General features: G+C 40.6%; 1 protein-coding gene across 14 annotated transcripts in view; it reads right to left on the reverse strand.

Annotated features, from left to right (window-relative positions):
* Positions 5,300–27,381, reverse strand: part of FOXP1 (forkhead box P1) — a 627,515-nt gene continuing 605,433 nt past the window's right edge. For 7 of the 14 annotated variants that reach the window (XM_021070843.1, XM_021070842.1, XM_021070844.1 and 4 more), the window contains 7 exons: positions 27,163–27,364; positions 26,979–27,058; positions 26,277–26,378; positions 22,490–22,611; positions 20,700–20,769; positions 15,803–15,969; positions 9,708–10,101 (listed from right to left, as the gene is read on the reverse strand). In XM_021070843.1, coding sequence (XP_020926502.1) covers positions 9,957–10,101; positions 15,803–15,969; positions 20,700–20,769; positions 22,490–22,611; positions 26,277–26,378; positions 26,979–27,058; positions 27,163–27,364 — 888 coding nt within the window. In that variant the 3' untranslated portion in view covers positions 9,708–9,956. Of the gene's footprint in view, positions 10,102–15,802; positions 15,970–20,699; positions 20,770–22,489; positions 22,612–26,276; positions 26,379–26,978; positions 27,059–27,162; positions 27,365–27,381 lie in introns of all 14 variants that reach the window. The other 7 variants (XM_021070850.1, XM_021070840.1, XM_021070851.1 and 4 more) reach the window with 6 other exon arrangements.

The following is a 27,381-nucleotide window of genomic DNA, read 5'->3' on the forward strand; positions in this document are numbered from 1 at the left end:
AAGGCCCTAAGTGCAGTGGCAACAATCAAGTGCATGAGGTGGGGTATGGAATGTGAAGGGCAGAGTGAGCAGTCAGGGCACCATGAACACTGCATGGTCAGGAAAGGCCTCTTTGCTGTGACATTGGAGAGAGTGTGTGAGTGATGCAGAGAGTCAGGAAAAGCGCATCCACTGCAGAGGGAAGAGAAACTCTGACAGAATATGATTGGAGCCCAGGAAGAGCAAGGTGGCCATTGTGGCCCCAAGAGCTGGTTGGGGAAGGACAGCTTTCTCCCCAGAATGTGAAGTGGATTTAGCATCATCTCCTCATGAACTATCAAGCTGGACTATGGAGGGCACTGGGATTTGCTGAAAAAGATTTATGATTTTGCCATATGAATGATATATGGTCACTGCTTTGATGACTTTAGTGTTTTTCTATAAAGTTTCTTGCTGAATCTGACCTGATGTCCCATTCCTCTCAGACTCCAGTTCTTCTGCCTTGGCTTCGAGCATCTTCTCCCACTTTCTTCCGAGCTGGCATGCCCTTAGACATCCTTGGGATTACAATTAAATATGGTGTGTTCCCAGAAGCCTCCTTGATGGTCCTCATTAGATGGGTGGTCTTCCTGTGTATTCCTGCACTTGCCTTCTCATTAGCACACAAGGCATTACAGCACAACCTAATGTTTGAGAACCCTCTTCCTGGGGTTCCCGCTGTGGCGTGATGGGATCAGCAGTGGTGTCTCTGCAGTACCGGGACACAGGCTCGATCCCTGGCCTGGCACATTGGGTTAAAGAATCTGGCTTTGCCAGCACGTGAAGCTGCAGCGAAAGTCACAACTGTAGGCTCAGATCTGATCCATGGCCCAGGAACACAGTATGCTATGTGGTGGCCGAGAAAGAAGGAAGGAAAGAGAGAGAGAAGGAAGGAAGGAAAAGAAAAAACAAAAAACAAAACAAAAAAACGAAACAAAAACCTCTTTTCCCAGTGAATCACTGAGTACTACCAGCCCACACTGTGTCTATCTTGTCCCCCGTTTATCTCCAGCATTGAGTTTGCACAGATGACTGAATGTGTTTAATGCTTATTGGTGGGTGGAACAGTTGGTCCAATACCGAAGGCCACACAAACTTGTTCATACTGAGACTATAGCTTTCATCAAGAAAAGACCCCGAGGGGGGATATGTTACTACATTTTGAGAACCTTAAAATTGGAAGGAACCCTTTCATCATTGAGTTGAACATCCTCAGTTAACAGAAAGAGGAAGCGGAACAGCAGAGAGATGAAATTAACTTGCCAAAGCCACCCAGTTCCTATGGTCAGGACTGGGTCTGGTAACCTGGCATTTGGGTTCCCTGGCATTTGATTTGAAGACCGCACTGGGGACTGCCTGCTTCTAGGACCCCAGGATTGAAGCACTGAAATGCTCTAAAGCATCACAGAAAGATAAATCTATTGCTGGGCAGGGGTTGCAGAGACTAATAGGCCATGTCCTTGGAGTTGGGTGTCTTTAGATTCGATGCATGTTGTGGGCAGGAAATCCCCACTTCTAAACCCTTCAGCCTAACTTAATACTTTTGAAAGTATTTTAATTTCTGGATCAGACATACCATGCTTGACCTCCTTGGCAGATCCCCCCCTCCCCGCCCCATTCCATAGAATTCTAAACTAGCAAGCTTGCTTTGCAAATAAATTATTAGTAAACATTTGAAAGTGAGAAACAAATTATTCCCGGAACACTTAGCTCTTTCCTTCAAATACACACTTGAAAACTGCTAAGATTCTATTCCGTGAGAATACTTGAATCTCTCCCTAAATCATAACATGGGTAAACTTACCGAAATATTTTTACAATTTTATTAGAGGTTTTAATTCACTGCTTTATCTATCTCTGTTAGACTGCAAAATAGCTTTAAATATTCAAGTGGTAATTAATGAATCTTTTATGTTGCAAATCAAACATTTTCATCTGTGCGCTGGTGGAGTAGCGGTGAGGCAGGATTTAAAGAATAATTGTTTCTCTTGATACCACACTGTTGACTAGCGTGTACCTTGCATTTGGTGACTGGTGGGGCTAAAGCCCAGCTTGGACGGTCTGCTCTCTTTCTGAAGGTCAGGGTTTCTTTCGTGTTTCTTGCCAGAGACATTCCCGACTAGACGGAAAGTCTTTGAATGTGGAATTTTTGCTTGAGTGCAAAATAATAAAAAGCATGTGTATGTTTAAAAAAAAAAAAAAAAAGGATTGGCTTAATGGCAAATGAGCATTGGCTTACATTAATATTCTATTACAGTAAAAACTTCTATTTAATAAATTTTCTCCAGACTCCCCCCACCCCGTCCAGCCCCAAATCTAATGTATTTTTCTGTGTCATGACAACCTAAAGAAAGTATATGTAATACATTTGATTGATGGTAAGTCAATAACGGGCACAAGCAATTTAAAATTGTATTTTAAGTGTAGAAATATCCATTCAGAGTGACGTGTCTAGTTCCCTGTATTGAGAAGGAAGGAGTGTTAGCTTTTCAGAGGCTGAAATGTCTTGTCAATATTATTCTATTTAGAAGATGTTTTTCAAATGGGCTTGCTTTATGTCAAGTGGCAGGAAAGCAAGTCTGAAATCCTGCAATTTAGCTGAGAATCAAAAATTAAGCTGGTATTAAAGACCTCACATAGCACAAGAGTTTCCCTTCCTCTCCCTGTCACTAATAAAAAGTGAGCCAGGCAGAGCAGCTTTTGAGAAAGCGCACAAAAGGATTAACAAATTCGTCACTGGGCGTCACCCTGTGTTCTTCTATGGCCTAATTAATACCGGACTTGGTGACATTTATGTATCAGAGCAGTAAGCTAAACAGGAAACAATTTATGTCACCTAAAGCTTTTTAACAAATCGATGCAACTATTTGTAATTGCTTGTTTCACAAGATTAAAAGTGCTAAGGCCTGATCCTCACTCACGGATATTTGTGGTCAACCTGACCTGTGCTTCCGTTGTTTAAAAAAAAAAAAAAAAAGAGAGAGAGAGAGAGAAAGAATTGGTGATCAGCAGTGACTTCCATCAAGTAATCCATATTGCTAATATTTCTGGAATTTTAATGTAGTTAAAATTTATAGCCGATCAAATGTGGTTACCTAAATTGCTGTTGCTAGTAGACAGTTTAACTGTCTTTATTAATTACAGTATAATTTAATGTTTGAGTACCGGCACTTGTGTTGGTCATTTTTACAGCTAGAGCAGTTATCTTCCTTATGACGAACCATTTTAGCATTTTCAATGGAAATTTGCTAATATGATGAGTGATAAAAATGTCACATGCTGGTAAATAATGATTATTGCTTTGGCTGAAATTAATTCTTGAAAGGCCGGTTACCTTCAAATTAACATTATAACTTGAAGCTTGTCTTTTTTTCCTCCCCTCCCTATATTCTTGGTATAAGCCAAAAAAAGAAAAAAAAAAGCCAGTTGATCATTTCAAAAGGATACATATTTTGGGGGTACTAAGTATGGAATGTCATTTTTTTTAGTCAGAGTGGAAATATGATGACATAGGGTTTTGTTTTTTAAAAAAACAAAATGCTGCTTAAAAATAAATAAAAAGTCAGTTATATCTAGGGTGATAGGTTTCTAATCCAAATATTGTCCCACAGTTAAACCACTGTTTTTGTAGGTAATTGAATTTCCCTCCAGTGTGAATTCTCTCCCAAACCTTTCATCCATCACTCAATTCCTTAAATGAAGGTTTGAGACCCAACTTCACTTTATTCAAATAAAGAATATTTTATTTGACTCAACTACAATGAAGATGAAAGAAATTATGATGATCAACCTACACATAAATATGTAGTATCATTCAAGAAGGCAAAACTTTAGGAAGTCAAGAAAGATGAATTATACTTTGTTTTCCTCTCTTTCTGGGGAAGGGAGAGGTTGTTCCTGTCATGCAGCTGGTTTGTGTTGGTGTGAAACTGGTCTTCTTCACAGGTTAAGGCTTTTTATAGAAAGGCCCCCATTTCAAACAAGGGCCAATGGTTTGACTTTCTGCCTTGTTTATCTGAGTGACAAGCCTGAAGTAAGTATGTAAAAGAGGATGTTCCTGCCTTAGAACAATTCCTGAAATACAACTTTGCAGCAAGCAGCAAAATCCTCGCTAATGCATTATCATAGTTGGTTTGGGTCCTTCCATTTATTCAAATATGTGTACATACTTAATTTTACCAGCTGCAAATGCTCTAAGTCGAAGAGCATTTATGTTGAAGCCTGGTATTGAAAGGAATTTCAGTTAACTCTCATGTATTCTTAGTAGCTAAGAATGAAGGGTTCAAATGTTTAATAATGATCAGACTGGAGGGCTTCTAGACAGTGGTGCAAGGAAAAGAGGATACTACTTTGCAACCTAACAGCAAAACACAGAGGAAAAGAATTTTTCCTAATATGGGTGTTTCAAAACAATGGTGGGGAAGAACGTTTACATATGGCTCAGCATCAGCTAGTCTTTGTTGATTAAGAACTGCAAGGTTAATTTTCAAGCCATCTCCTGATTTGTGTTACGTGCTCTGAATTACATACTTAACAGTTATAGGTAACAGCATTTTGGCCACATTCAGTGCTTATTTTAGTGCTTAGTTCAGATTCAAGAGGATACTCAAATTCATGAATCCTTAAAATATATATGACAGAATAATAATAAAGAGATGTAGCAAATTTTTCTAGAGGTGTATAGTTTTTAAACACATTAAAGATCAAGATGGCTTTTCTGGAAATGTTTAGTAACGGGAGCTTTACTGTTTCCTCCACTGAAGGCAGTTATCTACCACACTTTTCGATAGAATATTTTTATAAAATCATTTGTTCTAATCTCAGCATTTATCATTATATGCAAAAAGATTTCTTGATGAGAATATTATAGACGGTGCATGTTTTTGACATTAGCATTTTATTTGGATGACTAATCTTGCAGATGTGAAATTTGAATGAATTATTCATGAAATTGCTTTCCTCTGAAATTTTAGTTTGCTCTTAATGCTAGTTATTCAATATTTTGTTTTTTTCCTCTATAAAATTTGATGAAGAAAAATAAGTGCTTCCTGGCGAGAAAAGGTAGCCTCTTTTTCTGTTTTTCCAATTCTCTAAGTGGAGACTTTGACTTTGAACTCCTGAGGGATGAGAGCCTCAGCCCTCCGTGATGATGAAAGCTTTTAGTTAAGACTGATTTTAATTCCGTGTTGGAAGCAGCTGGTGCTAAACCAGAGGCATATGCCGAACATACACACTCAGCAGGTCAGGAGGGGAAAGAAACTTAGGCTGTGGCGACTTTTACTACCAGTGTGAACAACCAGCATTTTTATTGCATTTGAGAATGCGATCATGTCAGTAATTAGTACTGACTACACAACATTTTTTTTTTTTTATTGTCTGTATCCACAGACACGGAATGATGGAATTACAGTTGATGTCAAGGAATGAGTTTCTTTTATGCCTTATCAAAACAGAACAAAACAAAACAAAAATCTTGTTACTGGCAGCACATCTCCATGAAGCACCATGCTCACAGTCCGGGCTGTACCATCTCCATCCAGGCTTCTTGGTAGCAGAGTGTGAGAACTGCACTGGGCCCCCAACATGCCTTTAGAACTGTAAGTCTCATTCTCAGGATAAAAAAGCGAAACCGACTCTCAAAAACATCCAAAATATCCAGAGGGTCTACCATTAACCAAAAGGTCCCCAAAAGATTCAAAATCCTTACAAGCATGTTCTTCTTTGTACCCTTGGCAACGGAGCTCAAGCTGGAATGTGGAAAGGAGAGGAGATATTTAACTTTTTTTTTTTTCATGATAAAATAGCTAGTGATTGACATCAAGTTTTGGATTAAGAATCCAAGGTGTTCTTTTCTAGGTCTGATGGAACTTGGGGAATCAGGTCAGAGCTGTCCGGAGGTGGCAGAGTTGGCGGTCACTCTTCCCATCCTTTTATTTCCGGTTCAACGCCACAGCGTTCGCTTGTCTTACAAAGACAGACTCTAAGGACAAGGAAGATGGAGCCTCATTCCTGATAAGACAGTGCATTTGCCTGATACAAGGGACTATTCTCCCTAATATACGCTTTTCTTTGGAAGAAAAAAAAGTAACAAATTGTCTGTACATCTTGGCACCTTGTAAAGTTTTTTTTTTATACAAAAAGTTCAATAGCTTTGACACTCCCCATGATTAATCACTACTTCACTGATAAACTTTGAAAGTATGACCCTGGAATTTCATCATGCAAAATATTTACTGCAGCAGGAGAAAACATTTTTTAAAACAATATTTTTTTTTTTCTCTTTTCAGATGTATGAACTCGTTTAAGATAGCCAGGAAGGCAATGGTAGGATAAACACTAGGGCTAGGAATGTATCAAAAAAACAGATTAACACACACACACACCCGCACACACACCAAAACAAAAACAAAAACAAAAAACCAAAAAAACCTGTACAAGATGCTCCAATCAAGAGAACAGGGGAAAAAAAAAAAAAAATCTGTCAACTATGTTACAATTTAAAAGCCAAAAAAAAAAAAAAAAAAAAAAAGGTTTGGGAGTTTCTCCCTCCCCCATGTCAGGAAATGTCATCCAATATTCTTAAAGCAAGAATAACTAAATAAAATACATGTGCAGCATATTCTGCAATTCCATTACATACAGTAGTTTTTTTCAAAGCTTTTTTTTTTTAAGTATCATTAATATCAAGCAGTTGCACAAAAAGCAAAGGTGTTTTGACAAACAGGTGTATGCATTTATTCCTTTTTAGGAACAATATCTAAAAAAAGAACCACCCTCCGCCCTCCCCCAAAAAAGACAAAGATTCACACAGACACATCAGGATATATGTACAACATAATAAACCCCATCCTAAAGAAGCAACTGGAAATACCCCCAAGGGATACAGAATCAGAACTGGAAAAATCAGAGTGAAGTTTACTTGCTATAAAGCCTGAGAATTTTTTTTTTTCAGTTGGTTCTTCTGCAAGGCTGTGATACCTGCAAAGATATGTAAAATCTAATTTTTTTTTTCCTTTTTGCTACAGTCTTTAGACTAAGCATGCAAGACATACGACTAAGTGCAACTGAGTGAAATGTATTTTTTTTTTTAAATTTTAATCATTCCCTAAAGGTTTGAACTGAGGTATGCGCGTACTAACAGTTTCTCATGCTGTTAACTTTACTCATGTCTAGCTACACATGCTGAGAATGAACTAATCTACCAGATTTTTATCCTCTTTTGAATACCAAACTAACCAGCAACCACTCAGTTTAGAAGCGCAGGGCCCCCTTCCCATGACCCTGTCTGGCTACTGCCTGCATATCATGAAGCTGCCTGGAAAAGTTTAAAAAAAAAAAAAAAAAAAAAAGTAAGTCTCTAGTGACCACAGACTGCCCCTTCTATAGAAAGCAGAATGATGCTTTAAAAGTAACTGCCAAAGAAGTTTTTGTACCAAGCTTGTGAGTGGACGGGAGTGTTACTTTTTTTTTTTTTTTTTTTTTTAAATGAAAAATGCTGACCCAAAGCCTAATCTGAAAAAGAAAGGGAAGGGAAAAAAGGAAACATTAAAAAACAAAAACCAAAACCCGGAGATTGTATGCCAAGATACAATTATACAGATTAACGCAGTGATCATAGCACAGGTCAAACAGAAGCGGCATACGATCTTTCTTTGCAAAAGAAATGTATTCCAGAAACACTCTTATGTGATCTAGTTCAACTGTGGAAGCTTTTCTCTCTGAATTTTACCTTCACTCTCTTCGTGAATGGACAACCCCTAAGTTTCAGTATCATACATTGTGTTATTTTCTCTGAAATGGTGCCCCTTCTTTTGCTTGCTTAATACTGCGTCCTACTTCTATCTCAGTAGTCCCATAATTCTCTTTACAAGAATGAGTTTTGGTCTCTGTAGAGGTACAGAAGAAGAAAAATGACGCCAAAAAAAAAAAAAAAGTAACAACTTTGGTTCCATTACCTCCTTGGTCTTCTACATGTACTCTACGATGGAGAAGCAGTTCTCTTAAGTTAGCAATAGCCTATACCTCATCAATCCCCCTAAATTCTTTCGCCTCCTTTGATCAACAATAAGAGGATATTTGGCTTCATCAGATAAAGCATAAAACAGAGAACATAATTTACCTTTGTGTAATATCTTTGGTAATTTTAGGGAAAAAAAAGGTACAAAGCGTATAAATTAAGCTCCAAAAGGCTCTCAAACTAAAGCAAAAGCTACAGTCCTAGATATTTATTATTAAATAAATGAGTTTGATAAGAAAGGGGGTGCAGAGTGGAAATGTTCAGGGTTTCAAAGGGCTGGGGCTGTACTGACCCATGATGGTTGTGTTCTGGGCGCCATGTTTGTTTCCCAAAAAGCCCAGGGCTGAGCTGTGCCCCCATCTACCTGAGGTGTTCTGCTGTTGGTTTTTGAGACTGGGTTGGTGGGATAAGACTGCATAACAACTGAACTGCTCGACCACATCTGCACGTTGGAAATGAACACTTTAGCATTTGCTGAACCCACTCCTCATTAACTCACATAACAAGTTCAATCTGAAACCTAATTTGCATTCACACAGATTAATGCCACCAAGCAGGTCTGAATGGATGTTTTAACTGGCGCCACCAACACTTTCAGTGAAGTTGCTCAGGGAAGCCAGCTTTTGGGCCATTTTGCCAACAAAGCAACCCACACTGGTTTTAACAACTGTGACAGCCTGAGGCCCATCTCAATTAAGTATCTCAGGGAAAGCCTTCCACAGCCACACTGTCCGTCTAACTGCTGAGTTTTTTTGCGGGGGGCAGGGGCAGCTGTGGTGGCGGGGCTGCCTATGTTTTCTTGTACTGGTAAATGGTGTGGCATTTATTAAGAATGATGGTAGGTACAAAAAAAAAAAAAAAGGAAAATCTGAAACAAACCCCTTCCCACTTTCCAATACTGCTTCATGGAATGAATCTGTGTTGTTCCTAAAGTGTCTTTTTTTTTTTTTTTTTTTCTGTCATTCATTCTCTTTCTGGCAGGAACTTCATGTCTGGGTGAGAGGACCTTCATGTGTAGACTGCAGCATTTGGGACCTTTTTGCAAAAGACCAAAATGGAATGTTTTCTGACTTTCGAGAAAACAGTGGTGATGTCTGAAGGGAAGTGGAATGAGTGACAGAAAACTACGAACGAGAAATGACATTCAGCTTTGTATAATAAAAACACCTATTAACATTCATCACAAGGTACAGAAAACTTGAAGCCTCCAAGAGGCCATGGGCCCAAATGGAGGCCTGAGGTCAGAACTTAAAATGGTAAAGTAGAAGCCAAAAAAAAAAAAAAGCAATACATTAAAAAGTTAGGGATAATTATTTTTAACCCCTCCCCCCAATACACACACAACGGCCTTCCCCATCCCAACTGGAAGCAAAAAAAAAAAAAAAAAAAAAAAAAAAAAATTTTGGAGTAAAGGCAGTGATAATCAACATGCAGTACTGTGCAAATAGGTCGTCCATTGGAATCCTTAAATTCTGGGCAGAGGCTTGGTCTGCAGCTTAGGTGCACATGCTCAGTTGGGTGTCCTCAGTGTCCAACGTCGGCAGGACTGCAGTTCAAAGTCTGCTGCTAAAAGTGAATCAGTTTAGCAAATTTACAACACTGATGTTGACTGTTATGAGAGGAAAATCCCAAGTACCAAACAAGTCCATCCAATGCACAGAGTACAAATTCCTTTTTTCAACAAAAAGTAGAAAAATCAAAAATACTCCCAAATGGGATTCTTGATGGCACTAAGAGTTAACACATTTCAGAGTTGTCAAAATGTAGTGAAAAATCCTCCAGACTGTACAACAAATGGAGAACGATTTCACTGCGAACTTTTGACGTGTTTTTGTTGTGTGGGTTTTTTTTGTGTGTTTTTTTTGTTTTTGTTTTTTTTTTCCCCCCAATCTTCACTCTTGGGGTCGGCCTGCCCAGATGTTCACTCCATGTCCTCATTTACTGGTTCGTCTTCGTAATCTCTGTCGTGGTCGAAATCTGGACTGTGGTTGGCTGTTGTCACTAAGGATAGTGGCCCTTCAGCTTCCTCTGGATCGAGGGGCTCTTCTTTGACGTGTACGGGATGCCTGGAAAAACAAGAGAAGGATCACTGAAGGGACTTCCCAATTTAAGTTTTAGGGCTACACAAAAGCCACTGTCTAGGACTGTGATGTTTGATGCAGCAGCCACTCACCCCAAGTGACTATTAGAATTTTCAACTGTTTTAATCGATTTTGATTCCTCAGTTGCACTTGGCTACAAGTCAAGTACTCAAGGGCCACAGGTTTTGGCTCATGGCTAACTTGTTGGACAGCACAGAGAGAGCCATTTCCATCATCACAGAAGCTTCCTGGAACAGAAGCAATGTTGAATGTGTCCTCCCCAGGGGCGTTTCTCCCACTGTCATGTGCACTCAAATCACCTCTGGATCTGGTTAAAACACAGCCTGTAAGTCAGCCAGCCTGGGGTGCTCTCTAACAAGAGATTCTGCATCTCTGACAAGCTCTCTGGTGATTCTGCGGGTCTGGGGACCACACTTTGAGTATCAGACAACAGGGCCTGGGGTGGCCTCTCAGGTATACAAATACACATCCTCACATCATTCCGCAGCCTGAGAACCTGTAACACAACAATGGTTTGTGGGGACCACTCTGTACAGGAGGCTGGGCTGATGGTGGCTTACTGTGTGTTCTGCTTTGCTAGTTAACATGCAGAACCTGTGAAAGAACTCTCCAGAGACCGACCCCAAGCGCGGTTCTATCATTAATCAACTTCAAGCAAACACAGCAAAGAGACACCATGATACATGCTGGAAACTCCAAATTAATGCATATTTTCACAAACTGTCAATAAGGCAAGAAAAGCCCTGCCAGGAAACACAAATGGAGAGGAAGAGGCTCCCTCAACACAACAATATGATAAGAAAGCACAGCCCCAATCAGAATAATAACGCTGTCAGCTGTAAACAAGGTGAAACATGAGGCCCGGCTGGTAGCGGCCACAGGGACACGCACAGCTTCGATGAGATCTGCCAACTTTCTCATTATGGCCCAGAGCTCGGTTCACCTGAAGGGGGATCAAGAAACCGCTCTGATAACAATTGAGAAATGTTGTTCGTAAATCATATTTACAAACGATCCTTTGCAAATACAAATTACTTTCAGTGGCTGGGCTTTTGATATGTAAAAGAACTATGCCAGTCACCATGGTCCCATTGCGGGGAAGGGCTGCAGAAAGCAGGACTGTTTTAAACTGCTATTAGCAAGTATTAGTAATAAGAAGTGGTACTAGGGGTGGCAGCCTGTTGTAGGCCAACCCCAAAGGCCACACAGAATCTTGAAAAACTAACACAGGAGTTTCTTGACACATGAACCTTCAAAAAACCAAATGACTCTAAAAGTAGCAGAACCTAGAGAGTGTTTGGGGGCAGATGTCAGCATAAAGCACTTTTAAAAAATAGAGCCGGTATTCACACAAACTATTTGCAAAATAAAGTATACTGGAGTTGTAGCAGAGTACTTTTGACTGGTTTGGTTCCACCTATTTTTAGTTTTTCAATGGCCCTATTTATTTGTGTTTCAACATTAGGATCCAGGACCGGATGCATAATTTGCAGTCTAATGCAAAGTGAAAATGCACGTCTGAAGAAATCCTGAAGGATTTCAAGACAGGAACAGCTGAGCATTAAAACTTTGAACATGGGATCCTCTGTGACTACAGACATCACAGCCTGGGGATTCGGCCCTGGTAGGATCTCTCATATTCTTTGGGGAGAATTAGATGTATTCATTTTTATTTTATTTTTTTTTAAAAAATCCATAAACCCTTAACTAAAGTAGGATTTTTGTCTTTATCTTTTCATATTTGGGGCCATATTTTTATATACTGTAAACACAGCAGGAATATGATTATTTTGCTACTTTACATGTAAAAGTTTGTATCAAAATATAGATGGTTTACAGTGTTGTGCCAATTTTTCCTGTTCAGCAAAGTGACCCAGGCATATACATATATTCTTTTTCTCATATTATCTTCCATTATATTCTATCCCAAGAGACTAGATATTTTTATGGCTATATGAGATTCCACTGTGGTGACATGTCCATTCCTTAATACTGGGCATTTCATGATTGTCTTTTTCTCATACACCTCCCCCTCTTTGCCCTTTTTATAGTACAATGACCACTTTTACCCATTAATCTTTCTTCTTCTGTTGATTTACCTCCTTAAGATAAATTCCTAGGAATGAAATTGTTGGAGCAAAGGCTAAAACATCTTAAGGTTCTTGTGATTTATCGTGATATTAATTTCCAAAGAAGCTCTATCAATTTAGACTCAACCTCATCAGCACTAAGCGCTGCTTAAAAAAAAAAAAAAAAAAAAAAATACTGTGATGCTTAGCAGATAGAAGACTAGGGTTACCTTACATTGTGTTTCTTGGATTACTGACAAGAGGAACACTGCTCCATCTTTCAGTTTCCTATTTTCACTATTGCAAATTTTTACTTCATAAATTACCCCCTCTTCGCCACTGAGAACATGGTTCCAGTAACATTCACTGGCCAGGAGTATGGGTCTGCATTGCATTTAGCCTAGTCTGAGGGTCAAATGTGTTCCTCGGATCAACCTTGTTCCAACTGTCATTTAGGGGAAAAAAAAAATACAACTATCAGATGCATTAACCTTTCCAGGTTTACACACCTGAATCTGATGACAGGGATGAGACAAGGCTATGAGTGGGAGGGGTGGTGGGCCCTGGAAGACCCTCAGGAGTCTTAATAAAGTTCTTACTTTACAGTTTTAGGCTTGGACAAATGTTTTGCTGGGCAAAATAAAGCAGGATCCAATAGATGCAGGTTCTCTGCAAAGAAGCGCTTACACGACAGGATATTTTGTTTTCCCCTGACTGTGCAACCAAACTTGAGTAAGATGATTTACAATCCCAGAGACACAGGTTAGGACCCTATCCTGCATGCTGGCTCGATTCCAGTGCCTAATGCACAGTGATCTCCCGCACAGGTGAGCAGACCTGACCTACTGGGTGACAACCTGAAAACCCAACCCAGGTTAGCTATTAAGGCTTCGGACAACTCCAGAGAAAGGAAATCCAGCTTCTCGAGTGTGGCAACTGCAGGAACACAGGCATGCAGTGCTTTGGAGAAGAAAAGCGAATGGATTTCCACACAAGATTCATTTCAGGTGAGATGCAAAGTAGTTCACATACGATGCTTCACAGACATCCAGTTGTCTCCTGGGAAATGGGGACACACAAGGCAACTCTTGCAGGTGCCCCTGCCCCCACCTCCTACATCTGAGAGGGTTTGAATAATTGTGCCAAACCCCACATTTCCCTCCTCACATCTGAGTAATTCCTTTGTTGAGCCACTCTGGGAACAGAATAGTTTTTAAGGAACCCTGACTGGGGTCTACAAGGCATTGTGTTTGGAGGGTGTGTGCTCAGCACGTAGTATTTTGCTTTGTGGCTCCTTTAACTCTTTTCAGGATAAAAGGATAACGGCCCCAAAGCCATCATTATGTGACTACTTTGTAGTGTTTCAAGGGAGAAGCAAAATGTAATGGTGTTAAGAGTGTCACACAAAGGGTGAGAAGTGAGAATTCTAGTGCAACACCAGATCGTAGCTGGGTGGCCATACGAATGAGGTCCTGTAAGCCTTGCTGGAAAGTTTACAGCTTGATTTATTCCAACAGACTAGAACAGTTAAACAATTTGCATCGTAGCGTGGTAATGCACTTTGGGCAAGAAAGAAAACTATGTCGTTAAAGAATTCACTGAATAGAAATACAAGGTCAAAAAGAGTAACTGTCTTGATGGAAGATAATACAAGAAAGGGAATGTATATAGATGCATGACTGGGTCACTTGGCAGTACAGCAGAAATTGGCACAACACTGTAAATCAATTATACTGTGATCGCAAAAAGCAAAACAAAATATACCTGGGAAAAGAAAACAAAAAGAGAGTAACAGTCTCTAACACTGAAAGCAGGCAGAGGGAATGTGCTGTTGACATATTTTTAACAAACTGTGTAAACCTGGGAGATCTGAGCAAAAAACAGTATGCTTTTTGACATCTGTGTGCAGGGTTCTTAAGAAAAAGACAAAATGGTAAAACCTTCATTTTGTTAAAAATCATGCTGACTGCTGTTAAACAAGGTTTCTGGTAATACTGTGGGGTTAATTCAAAGTTTTAAATAAATTTATAGCAATTTTATCTTGTACAGCAAAATAAGCACTCTCAATTGCTGTGTGAGGTTTTTATCCAAATATCTTTTTTCTTCTTTTTTTAGAGAGATCCTAAAACAAACAAACAAACAAAACAAAAAACTATAAATACAGATCTACCAAAGCTTGGAGTTCTATGGATACTATGAGAAATAGTATCTCTTCCACTCAATAACTTGAGATATTTTTGCTCTGAGTATTTCTTGAAAGGGCCATACATCCAAATTTACATTTGCTCTGAACTTTCTTAGTATCTTAGTAAATACTTCTGTCATGACAATGACTTACAGGTGAATACGAGTGTGATAATAAAGTCAGAAACACCAGGTTGGATGAAGAATGGCAGAAGCAGCATGAGAGATAAATACATTGTAAAATGTTATGGAGTAAATGCTAAGAGACTGTTGATATACATTTAAAACGATTATTTTCATCTTTAAAGAACCTTTTCAAAGCACTTTGGGCATGAAATTCAAATGCTAAATGCTCAAATTTCAGATTCCTCCAAACCCACCAATTACCAGAGCTGGCCGTCAGCACTTTCCCTTTTGTTGTTAGATGCCAATTCATTCTGTGGCTAATTGCTGCAGGTCATATTTTCCTTTCCGATCACTCAAATTCTCTTCAAATAAGAAGTTGGTCAGTAATTCAGAAAAACTGTGTAGACTAGTGGGCTGTTTCTAGGCACGGACAGTATGGCAAACAAGGACTTGGTTTAATTCCTTTAAAGGTGGCAGTGGTTTTGCAGACTCAGGAAAAGGGAGAGGCTGTCATTGGACAGCCCCCGCCAAGAATCCTGACAAGATGGTTTCTTTTCTCTTTTAAACTCTTCCTGGGAGAGATGGAGTTGGAGTTATCCCACTTCCCTCTCATCGCCTTCCCCCCACAGGGCAGCATGGCAGGCCTGGTCCTGATGCCACTCACATCCAGCATGGACACTGCCGCCCATCACTCCTTTTGCTTCTGTGTGTGCTCATTATACTGCCGTCTGCTGCTATAATACTCCTATTAATTTTCCTTTTGATATTTTAAGAGCAATCTATAAATCATGCCGCCTTTCACTCTTGCCATCGTGCCTGCTTGGGAGTAATGCCTTGACGTCCTGTTGGCGGTTCAGTTTATTATACAACCAAGTAAACATGCATCCTCTCTTCCCACTGCTGGTTCAGCGTGCCTGCAAGTGGAGCAGACTGCAGATGTGGTCACCGCTAGGCAGACTGCTTTTAAGGAGGGTAATGTGGCTGAAATAATGGCCTGAGATGACCCAGCAAGGGGAGGAAAACCACACGCATCCCCCTTCTATGGCTGTATGCACTTGTGGGGCTACAGGAAGCCTATGGCTTTTATGGGAAAGTGAGCAAACGGTCCTTTTATGTGCCAATCGAGCTGAATGTCTGCAGCAGCACAGACTTCTCCCTGGGTTCTAGGAATTCGGAAATTACAAAAATGGTGTCACAAGCGGCCAGAGCAGGGCTTGTGTGAGCCTGGAGGAGGGAGGCTGTGATCCGACCGCAAAGATGGTTGGGATGATGTGGACAGTACTCACACAGCTTGCATCGGGGATCTGCCTGGACTGCTGTCGCTCTCGTTGCTGTTGGTGTGCTCCATCGCCCCATTCAGCTCTTCCCGTATGGCGCTGGCTAAGTTGCCCAGAGTGGGGTTTCCCATGGAAGCGGTAGTGTATAGAGGTATACTATTCTCAGCCATGGAAGCCTGCCATCAACCAAGAGAAAATTTATGAAGACACAGGAAGTATCCAGACAGGGGCACTATATTAATTAAGGGTATAGTCCATGATCTTCAGTGTAACGTCATTCTGGCATGATTGGAAAATGCGTTTCTAATGGGTGTAGAAGGATTTGGCCTTTAAAGTCAGGCTGATGACACATGTCCTAAGCTAGGTTTCAAAGCTCTAGCTGGAGGGACCAAAGTGCCAATAGGGGTTTGGGGAAGGCGGGGGGACTCAATTCAACCCTGCTATGTAGAAAGTTACAGGGTTTAGACAAGGCTTTCTAGTAATGAGGTTTATGGTTGATGCCTTTTTGCAAGAGGAACTGAATATTTCCAGATCACAGGGAAATATAATGGAATTTTCATTTCTTTATCTACTTCGATGAGTCCAGTATTGGATATTAAAGATTTGATCAGATTATTCTGGCTGCAGAGCTCAAACTTATGAGAACTTCCATAAACACTTATATTTCAGATCCTATAGAAAAGGAAGAGATTATAGACCTGGAATCAATTTTTATCTCCCCTCCCCCTTCATTTCCGTTTTAATGATTTTTGAATCTTTTTAGTGTAGTGTGAGATAACTGGCTGAAGGTAGCACTCTGCAATCTCTTAGGCTCTGGCCAATCATCTGAAATTTTAGGACTACAAAAAAAAAAAATCTCTGGCAAAAGGAAGCTGTAAATCATATTTCTTTAGGGTACTTAAGTCTATCAGTATTGAAGGTGACAAAATTACTCCAAGTGAGCGTCAGCAAAAAAGTGTGGAATCAGAGGGGGCAAAAAAAGAAATCCTAAACTTGCTGCTGGGATACTGTTCACTTCCTGTCGGGCTGCATTTGAATACAACGACCACTCCCTCTAAGATGCAGACAAGAGGCAAACATAATGCTGGAACTGAAGTATCCATATTGTTTCCTTTCGGTCATGATTCTGACCCTGGGACTTCTCATTTTTATGAAAGAGGGTAGACTTGCCAAAACTGGCAGCTGTAATTAGACAAAGATTGATCAAAACTGTCCTCCTGCAGACTACATTTTGCCTGGCTTTCCCTCCTAATGAGGAAAAAAGTACAATCACAAGACAATCTGGTGTGGTAACTCCAACTGGTCAGTCACACAAGAATCCAAACTATTCTAGAAATCCTGGCTCTAGAGAGCACGGAAGAGCCAAAAAATGAAGAAAGAGCTGGGCTGCAGGGAATCTGCCTCTTAAGACAATTGCAACCTCACTCACTGTACAAATTCTAAAGCCAGAGATCCAAGCCTTGTGACAGAAGACCCATACACACCCACGAGGCACTGGCTCAGGGACTACTCCAAAGCTAGGCTTCTCCGAAAGCCCATGGCTTCCCATTCTCTGCATTTTGGAATTTATATAACCACTTTCTTTCAAGAAATGGGGGAAAAAAATCCTGTTTTCATTTCCAAATGTGGTGAACTCATTGTGATGAACAGCACATCTGAACATTCCTCACTCTCCTACAGTTTGTCAAATAATTTGCATCAAGTACTTCTTTCAACAGATCTCTTGTAATTGCAATAAAGCTTTTTTTTTTTTTTTCCTTTTTTTTGGGCAGAGCAAAAAGCAAGACCCACTGCCCGATCTCCTCCTCACCACCCCCACCCCAAACTGCAGCTGGACAAGCATTTCGATTGCCTTTATCTGAGATTACACAATGGTCCCGCCACCTCTCTCCATCATGGAGGTTCTCCTGGGACCATCATCTGAGTCTCCCTTTCCCTGGAAATACGACATGGCCATCTCACGATTACACAATCAGGAAGTGGCAAAAGTGGAGCCATGTCTAGCTTGGTATTTTTTAGCACCTTCTCAGGTCAGAAACTGAGAAGACAAGACAAGACTGCAGTGTTTATGAAGAGTGTATTCTTTGGGAAGGCTACCCTGTGAACAGGGCAAACTTCTTGGGGTCATCTGTTTTCCTTGCTCTCCATGTGTTCTAGGTCAAGGCCATTTTTGCTTGGGATTGGATCAGAAAACACGGGCCGAGGCCCAACAGCCACAGTGCTGAAAGGCATCCAAAAGGTAAGCACTTAACACTGATCCCTTGGTGCTCAGCCAAAAAAAACATAAATGAGGAAAACCGGCCTGGGTCCCCTTTAAAAATGATCAAATGGGCTGCAAAGAAAAACCCAGCACCTCATACACAATAGAGCCTCTTAAACATTCTCTGAGGTGAGTGATCAAAGAACCCAGTCAAGGTTAGCAAAATGTTCACCAACGGCTCATGTCTAACCTGGTGGTTCTTGTTGGCAGTTAATGTCTATTTAGAAGCAGGTGGGTTACAATTTTTTATAATAGACTTAATTATATATATAAATAGTCCCGTGACTATGTGGTTTCCTATCAAACTGACACCTGTGCCCCCAAAAACCAAGGTGCTTCAGTAAAGGTGCAGGGGTTCGTAAGTCCTGAGCTCCTGAGACATTAACCACTCTGAGATCCCGGGGGAGAGGCAGTCTATAAATATGAAGCTTTATGGTTACCCTTAGTTACTTCACTTTTTCAGAGCATAATGCAATCTGTCCCAAGTCCAATGTTTTATTTCTGTAGTGGATTCTGCTGTCCTATTTTATATATCGTATATCACGCATTATGTTGCTCTAGTAATCTTTTTAAGATGTTGTTCCACTATTATTTTTTCACTTGCCTTGAGAAATGCAAGTGGGCAGTCATGGAAAGGAAGGCCTGCTGGTAGAATCTTTCATTTGCACAGCAGGGAGTTGCCTTAGGAGACTATCCACTGACCACGGACCCAAACTCCTAGAGGAGAGGGAAAAGGATCCACTCCCCAAATCAGGACTACAGAGCAGTTAGTTCACCTGGGCGCATTATGGATACAAAGTGTTCGTGGAAAACTGCAGGCAAGTTTGGGGGCTACCACTGGAAACATGAAAAGGTGCAGAGGATGCCAGAAACATGTTTCAGAGGTGAAACATGAACAGTTCTGTAATGAGAAAGCATACTAATTGAAATTAGTCACACTGTTAAGAGAATCCAGGGTATGGAGGAGGATCACTGTAGCTGGTGGGGTTGGTTTCCGCGCCCCCCACCCCCGCCCTGCGTTTCTGCTTCATGAATGTAAAATGTGCTTGTAATCTTAATACTATTCCAGATAGAGCAGGCTTTAAATTCACACTTCACAAGACTCCAGGGAAAATAAGTTACTAATGAGGGTATTTACAGTGGCGGCATCTAAGCGTGCTTTCATTTGCTCTTCTAGAGTTACTGTGTCAAGTACAAGTAATTAAAAGACACGCAGAAAGTAGTTCCTCCTATGAAATTTGGTTCAGGCTAAAATAAATATAAATAAAGAAATAAATAAAATTACTGAAAAGCTGAAAAGCTAAGTTCAGTGAATTTGCCTCTAAAGTGCAATGGGGAGCCTTAAGCTTCTGCTGAGCCAGCTGGGAAAATGATTCTCTAGGGCCCAGAGTAGGTGCTCAGCAAATATTTGTTTTGTGAATCGTGAGAACCAGGGCCGCCATCCTTACCGCCTCTTCACCCCACTCTATTCCCGTCATGCTGTCTCCCCCATGGTTTTGTCATTATCATCCCTTAAGGAGCCTTCTTTAGACTTTCGCTGCTCTCTGTGTGCCCTCTCCTCATGAAATTCTAATATCTGCGTGTTAGGGCCCTCGGGAGGAGCACGGCACAATGTAATGTCCAAGGATCAAGAAGACATGCGTAAAGGTCTGTCATGGTATCGGGTTTCAGATGTCCGCCCTCTCTCTAGACTAGGTCACGTCAGAGTTACCAAGACTCCTTTGGCCTGAGGTCTAGAACAATCCAAGCAGGGTCAAATCCAAAGGACGCTGCCTCCCTCTGCACACTGGAGGCGGGGCTTGAGCTCTACCCAGGTACCTGAAGGAAGCCTACCCTGGTCTTCTCTTCGACCTGAGAGAGGACTTGACCGTGTAGTAGGTAGAAATGCAAAAAATTAAAAGGCTTGCGGTGGCGGGGGGCGGGGAGTGTTGCCAGGCTGCCCTGGTAAATGTGCATTTGGGTGATCCCCCCGCCGCCCCACTCTCAATCCCTGTGTCTCCGTCCCTTGGTATCGCCGGTTACGTAAGGCGGGCTTGGTCTGTCAGTAGGAAACAAACATTGTGCGTGCTGATTATGTAATCTTGAGCAATCTGCTGGCAACCTACCGAGTTTTCTTAGACACCTCTATCGTTGGAATAGAAACAGTTTACTTTCACAAAGTGAACCAAACCCGCCTCCCCCCACCCCAACTCAGTGAAAAGATGCTAAAATAGACTTTTAAAAGGAGGAGAGGAAGAAATAAAAAGCCCTGCTTTCTCTTTAAACCCGTGAACAATAGAAGGTCATGTGATACGGTGGCCTATCATCCAGCACATTAATAGCTGTGCTAGAGTAATTACACTTGTGGTATTTTTGCCTCAAGTGAAATTCTGAAATAAGAGGATGGAAATTATGATACTGCTGATAAATATTAATAAGTGAACTTTTAATTTTTTTGCCACAATATTCAAAATGCTAAGCATCCTGCTAATGCTGAAGCAGCCCGATGTGTTTGCCTCCAGGGAGTACGATGCTTTGTGCACTTAAGAAAAAAGTTTAACGGAATTAAAATTTAATATCTAATTAGAGCGAGGCTAATATATTTTGAAATGAGTGGGGGAGACACGGGCCTCTGCCGCAGAGGAGTCAGGATGCCGTTAATCTTACCTGTAAAGCTGCATTGAGAGGTGCACAGTAGGCGTGGCTGCTCTGCATGTTTTTAATAAGGGAAGGGTTACTGCATAAGAGAAAGATAAAAACTCAGAGTTAAACGCCATCAACCCCCGTGGTCCTAACTAAGTCTTGTCTTAAGCTTGCTGGTATCCTTCCAAACCAGAAATGTCCCCCAGTAACAAAAGCAAAGAGAAGTGGGGTTTCTCCCTAGCCCCTGGCTGTATGGGCCTGGTCTGTGTGAATACCTCGGGGTTGGCTAGACTTGGTGAGATTCAAGCAAGTGGGTGTACAATTCTGGATTAAGTAATAACGGGCTCCACTGATGGAGTTCTGGCTCACAAAACAGTGACCTCTCTGCCAATCGGGAGGAGCTGCACTGACTCCAGCAGGAAGTCAGTAGGCGGACTGCAGGGTTTCCTGGGAGTGAGCTGGAGGCAGCGTGGCTCCCAAGCTTCTCTAGTATTTGAATTCTAGCATGAATGCTCCAAGACTGGCAGGGCAGCTCTTAAGAAATTATCATCAAGGCTCACTGATTGCCAAAAGAAGCTGGGGGGCGGATCATTCCTCAGTGAGCTGAGGCTGGGTGGGTGGGGGACTTCCTCGTACAGCCTGACCCTGGAGGATGTTTGATGCTGTGTCCACTACTGACCAAATGGGGACAAGATGCTGTTTTAAGAAAATCTCTAGCCAGTAGGAATAAAAATACTAAAAGAGAAAAAAAAAAGCCCATAGGAGATACGAAGGGACAAGGGTGGCTTCTGGTAGGAAATGACCTACTTTAATCAATGGGCCTTAACGGAAGTAGAGACACCCTGTAAGCAATTTCTTTCCTAGGCTTGGAGCACTCTGATCATTCATTTTACTACATTGATATATTGTTAGACTGAGTGAGCCAGTATCCCATTAAATACACATCATAACTCTAGAGAAGAACGTCCCTTTCTCTTGGAGGACTTAGGGGTCACGCAAGAGCACTGAGTTCTAGGGTCCCCGTAAAGCTGCTGAATCAAAATTCAACCGATATTTGCATTAAAGACGTCAAAAAAGCATTATTCAAGGCACTGGTGTTCCAAGGAGAAACGAGAGAAATACATGTACAAATCACACACTTTAGTTCCATTGCAGAAAGCCGTGGCACTGCGACTTGGTGAAATGCAAAACTATTATGGGATGAGTCAACCATGCAAAGCCAAAGCAACAGCAGAAACAAAAAACAAAAGCAAGTAAAGGCTCTTACTGTGCGACAAGCTCGTCAAAGTTTTCATCGGGGCAGTATTTGCGAGGACGGCCTCGTTGAATATGGCGGCCACGTTTAAACTCTTCATCATCAACTGTCCAAAAGGACCCAAACTCATCCTCTACTCTGATAAAGCACTTATGCAGTGAGAGGTTGGTGCGAATGGCACCCTGGGATAGGAGCAGCAGCAAAGGAGATGAAGTGGCAACAAAAGGAGACGGGGTTGGGGGCAGAACAGACATCCAATACAGGGAACAGGAAAAAGAAAATAAAATGCAATAAGCATAAGCAAATGGTTTGTGAGGGTTAATATGCATTGCCACCTAAAAGCTAATAGCATGTGATGCAACAAAGACCAGCAAGCAGGGCAGGGGGACTGGCGGGTATACAAAACAGGAGGGATGAAATGCTTTTTTGCTTCCCTTAACTGAGACAATGTGAAAAACCAGTTCTTTGGTCTAACACCATCTAGCAGCCAAAAGCCTCTACGTTACACTGGTTAGCACAATCCAAGCTAGGCTAAGAAGTTCAAACATGGTGGACGTACCCACTGATCTTTTGTGGCCTTCGTTTTTGGAATTCTACTTCATCCACTGTCCATACTGCCCCTTTAACGTTTTCTACTCGCACAAAACACTTGTGGAGACTAAGATTATGACGCACTGCATTCTGCAGCAAGTATAAAAGAGAGAACATTGACATTTTCTTTAAGAAAAGACTCCAAAAAAAAAAAAAAAAAAACAGCAGTAAATTCAGCCTCACAGTCCACATTTGTAAAACCACCCCCAAAAGCTGGAGCTACCACCCCCACGGATGACCCTCTTGCAGTTAAGGGGGCCTCTTCCAAAAGCAAAAATTAAAAAACCCCGAAAGGTTGAATGAACTGAACTTGGTCATTTCAATCTAGTCTTTGGTAATAGTGAATTAAAAGAAACAGTCTTTAAAGTGTGCGTATTTTAAACCCCAAACAGGTTTTGCAGTCGCAATGTTAAAAAGTATTGTTAACATGACTTCAAAATAAGGAAACAGGTAAAATAGGAAACCATCCCTTTGAAAACTACTTGTCTCTCCTACAAAAAGGGTCATCTCTTAAAAAAATCACTTTAAACCATAAATATTGTTAAATACATTGTGTTCTTTTTTTCTTCAGAGTTTGGGCTTTAACACCTTCTATAGGTTTTCTCAGATTTATTAAGAAAAAGAAAGAAATGTTGAATTTTGCCAGTGAGAGTGTCACCTCCAGTGGCTGATAGGGCAGGGGGGTGAAATGACCCCCAATGGATGAGAATCCATCATCGAGCTATGTCTTACCTTCCCAAATATAGATAAGAGTTGGCCCTTACTATGGGGCAAGTATTTTAATTACTGAGAAAATGCTAAAGGAACCCACCCGTAGAACTCTCAATGGCAAAATGATGATACTCTGGCAGTTGATGAAACCAACACAGACATGTTTCTTTCAGAGGGTTAAAAATCACTTCTGGTCACTCCGAAGCTGAGACCCTTGCTATCTCTACTGTATCACAGGAGAATTTCAACAAAAGGGTGAAGAATTTTTAACATCTCATCATTTCTGAGTTTTAGGAAAATCCACAACCTTTACTAGGCAGAGTACCAATCAGGGCTTCATGTCTCTAGTTCTTCTGGCTGAACTTATGGTTGTAGACCCAAAAGTGGACATGAAGATATTTCAAAGAGACAGGTATCATTTACTCCCAACTTTCCTCTTAGTGGGAATAAGGAGGTGACAGCAGGGGCATGAGAAGTTGATGCCCACGCCACACCTCATATATCGTATGAAGTCCTTCACTCCACTTCAGTAATGTTGCTCTTTCTCAAACACTGTACTCCTCCCCATCTATGACCTGCAATGCATCCTCTCTCAATTCTCCTTTGAAGGGGCAATTCTCGATCTGTATGTACTTTGGGAGGCGTTTCTGTTTCTGGAGAATCACCAGTGGTGACTCAGGGAGGAGGAGCTATGTTAGACACTGCTGATGTTTCTTGTCTGCTAGAGAAATATTTAGATGTAAGGCAACAAGCTTTATTACAGGGCATGACTAAGTGCTCACAAGGAGAATCCAGAGGATCCATTCTCAAGGAGTTGTTGAGCAATGTCAGCATAACTGAGGTGGGTTCAAGACATCCAGGTAACCATGAAGGGACATCCCTGCTTCTAATAGGTTTGCTAAGCAAACATCTCTGGAAAACGTTAAGCATGGCATAATTACAGTTGGTAGGACAAATTTCTTGGCATATAAATTGTACTCTGTTCTTTGACACGGTGCAAAGGCAGAGGATAAAAGGATGCTAAGGGTCTATTGTTTTCTCCTGGAACAACACTGAGGAGGTTGAAATAAGTTCCTTAAAAAACAAAACCATCCAGGCAGGGCATGTGAACTTATAAGTCCCCCAACTGAGGAGAAAAAAAAAAATCAACCAAGTCTCCTCCTACTACTCATGGTCTAATGTTTTAAAATAAGGATCAAGATGTACAGAACTCAAAGAGCCCTGTCTGAGGAAAAGGACTGCTCTGGATCTGTCTGCACCACAGAACCACACAGGGACAGATGTAAAGCCAAAACTTAAGTTTTGGTTTCGCAGACTATATACATCTAAACAAAGGCAACTAGAAATGGAGAGCTTGCCCTCCAGGGCTGACTGAGCTCTTTTCAGTCAGAAAATGCCTTTAACTGGGCATTTCATCTTTTGTCTAAGATCATGGTACAAATAAGGACACGTAGAGAAAATTGTATGTATTTGAGTCATTAAATACTTCATCTAGGATTGTTTATATGAATGGCATTTTTTCCTGCAGTTTACGAAAATGAAAAAGTTAAATCTGAAGATCTGAGCTAAATATCATATTCATAACCGGTAATTATTTTAAAATTTGATCACTTGCTATTTATAAAAAGCAATTTGAAGAAAATGTCTGCTTCATGCTTATACTTCCTAAATTCTGAAATTCATTCACAGCATAAGATCCTTCTGTATTTTACATCTCAAGGAGGCTGAGGAAAAGAAGGGAAGATTTGGAACACAGCTTCCTTCAGCACCCATGTGTCTTAAAGGAAATAAAAAGATAATTTGGGTCATAATAGATATTCACAGCTCTGTTAAGTTGATGAATTAATTCTATGGTTATATTCAGTTTCTTTTAACATACTAATTTATCAAGAACGTAGCAGAGGAAATGTGTTTTCTGTGTTTGCTTTTGTTTTTCTCCCATATAAAATTAAGGAAGTAGCAAGGAAGACATGTATTTCAAGCAAAGCATATTTTCCCTGTATCCTATAATAAATAAATCCCTAAGACATTTATAAATAATGACATGTAAAAATATCTGCATTTTAAATGTTTCCAAATGTTTTGGAATGTAGGGGCTATAAAAATTCTAGGTAGTAAAAATGCAAAAAAAACCCAAAAAAAAAACAAAAAAAAAGCAAAAACCCCACAAACCTCTGATTGTACCTGTTCCTTCTAAAGCAAGAATAATATAAACCAAGACACTAAAAGTGGGAAAATCCAAAAACTGGTGAGGTTTAATCTACTATGATGGAATAAATACTAACAACTGCTGAACTGGGATTTAGGTAATGTCATGTGATAACCCCACCCCCAACCCTGCGTGTGCAAGCCTTGTTGGGGGGCATCCTGGGTAGAGCTATGGAATTTTTCCTGTTTTACAGTCAAGTTACATGTTTCAGAATTAACTTTTCTTTCCCAGAGTACTTATGACTGTCTGATGGACAGTCTCTTGCCTTAAAAAAAAAAACACTCTAATATGTACATATATTCTGTTCTCCTGTACTCTCTCTCATATACTGAGATACTACTTGGAGTGCATAGCTTTCTCGATTCATTAGGTTAAAGAGTTTAGGTAAGGACCTAACCAGTGAAGGTTAGGTCAAGTTTATCAGATCATTTCTCCATGTTCCTAATGGATTAAAAAAAAAAAGTTATCTATGCATTCTCTGCAAATATTGGTGGTGGGTGAAGACCTGAAAGCACAAGGTTTATGTACACAAGACAACCTCAGAAGGTGACCAACAGTTTCAGCTGTTTCTTTTCCCTACACATTCCAACCAAAGAGAGATGATTTTACAGGTTGGTCCATCTCAACATCAGATGCCAACATGGTGGGAGTCTTCCATCCCAGCATTTTAACTCCAATGGAATTATTTTCTCAACCCGCTATTGCTAGAAATTAGACTCTGTGAATGTATCAAAACAATATAAATGTAACTTACAATACCTGCATGCTATCAACAAGAAACTCTCTCCTATGAATGGCAAGACCCCAGACTAAAGAGGCCTACAAGAAAGCTTACCTTCCATGTGGCAGCATTGCGTCGGAAGTAAGCAAACATTCGTGTGAACCAGTTATAGATTTCATTTAGTGTTAGCTGCTTTTCTGGAGATTCGAGAATGGCCTGTGAAGCACAAGTGACAGAAAAAGATAATTTTGACCATGTCAGCAGAAATGTCATTAAACAGTCTCTTGAAAATATAAAATCATCATGCTACCGAGTTAAATCCTAAGAAAGGTTTCACAAAATGATCTAAGATTAATGGTTGTATTTACCAGTTCAATAGCAAAATTCAAAATGGAATTATCTAATTGTTTTGAGTTTTTATTTCTGTTTCCGTACAGAAATATTAATTTATTAGTCATTCATAAAGCAGAATCAAAGAGAAATGCAAAACATTTCACTAGCTGATTAAAGCTCAGTAATTATTTAGAGCTCAGATTAATTCTAGGGATCAGAGATTACTGTAGCTTGTGATAATTGACTTGCCATCTTTAAACAGGCTCATTTTCACTGTTGTGTGAAATGAATTTCCTAATAATCACATCGTATTGTAATACTTAATCAAAAGCAATTATGTTATATATTGCGGTTTTAAAAAACCTTATAGAAAAGGTTTTAGCATGCTTGCATACTAAACGGTTTTAAATCTACTTCATCAATATATCCATGCCCACGTATATACCTTCTGATATAATTTCACATACTGTGTTATTTACTTACCTGCCTAATTAAAGATGCATATGTAAATGGTGGTCTAACTTCTGCGTTCTTATAAAATTCTTGGTTCTGCGCAATATCTGCTAAATAAGAATCATTGTCCTATTAATTATCACTTTTTAAAAAGAGGCTGGTCTACAAGAATTGCTGACTACAATTCCACCCAAGGCAAAAATGGAGCAGCTACCTGAAGAAATGGGCACGTTGTATTTGTCTGAGTACCGCCTGCGGATGGGTCCCACTGTGTGCATGCTGGTGGTGGTGATGACGGAGGGGCCTTGGGTGACGGGAGTGATGGGGGCGGTGGGGGTCGTAGGAGTATGAGGTAAGCTCTGCGGAGAAGCCTCTGACGCCGATTTGGAGAGTGTGACACTGGAGACCAGATTCAGCTGTGAGGAAAGGAACA

Source organism: Sus scrofa, chromosome 13, assembly GCF_000003025.6.
Source record: "Sus scrofa isolate TJ Tabasco breed Duroc chromosome 13, Sscrofa11.1, whole genome shotgun sequence".
NCBI lineage: Eukaryota > Metazoa > Chordata > Mammalia > Artiodactyla > Suidae > Sus > Sus scrofa.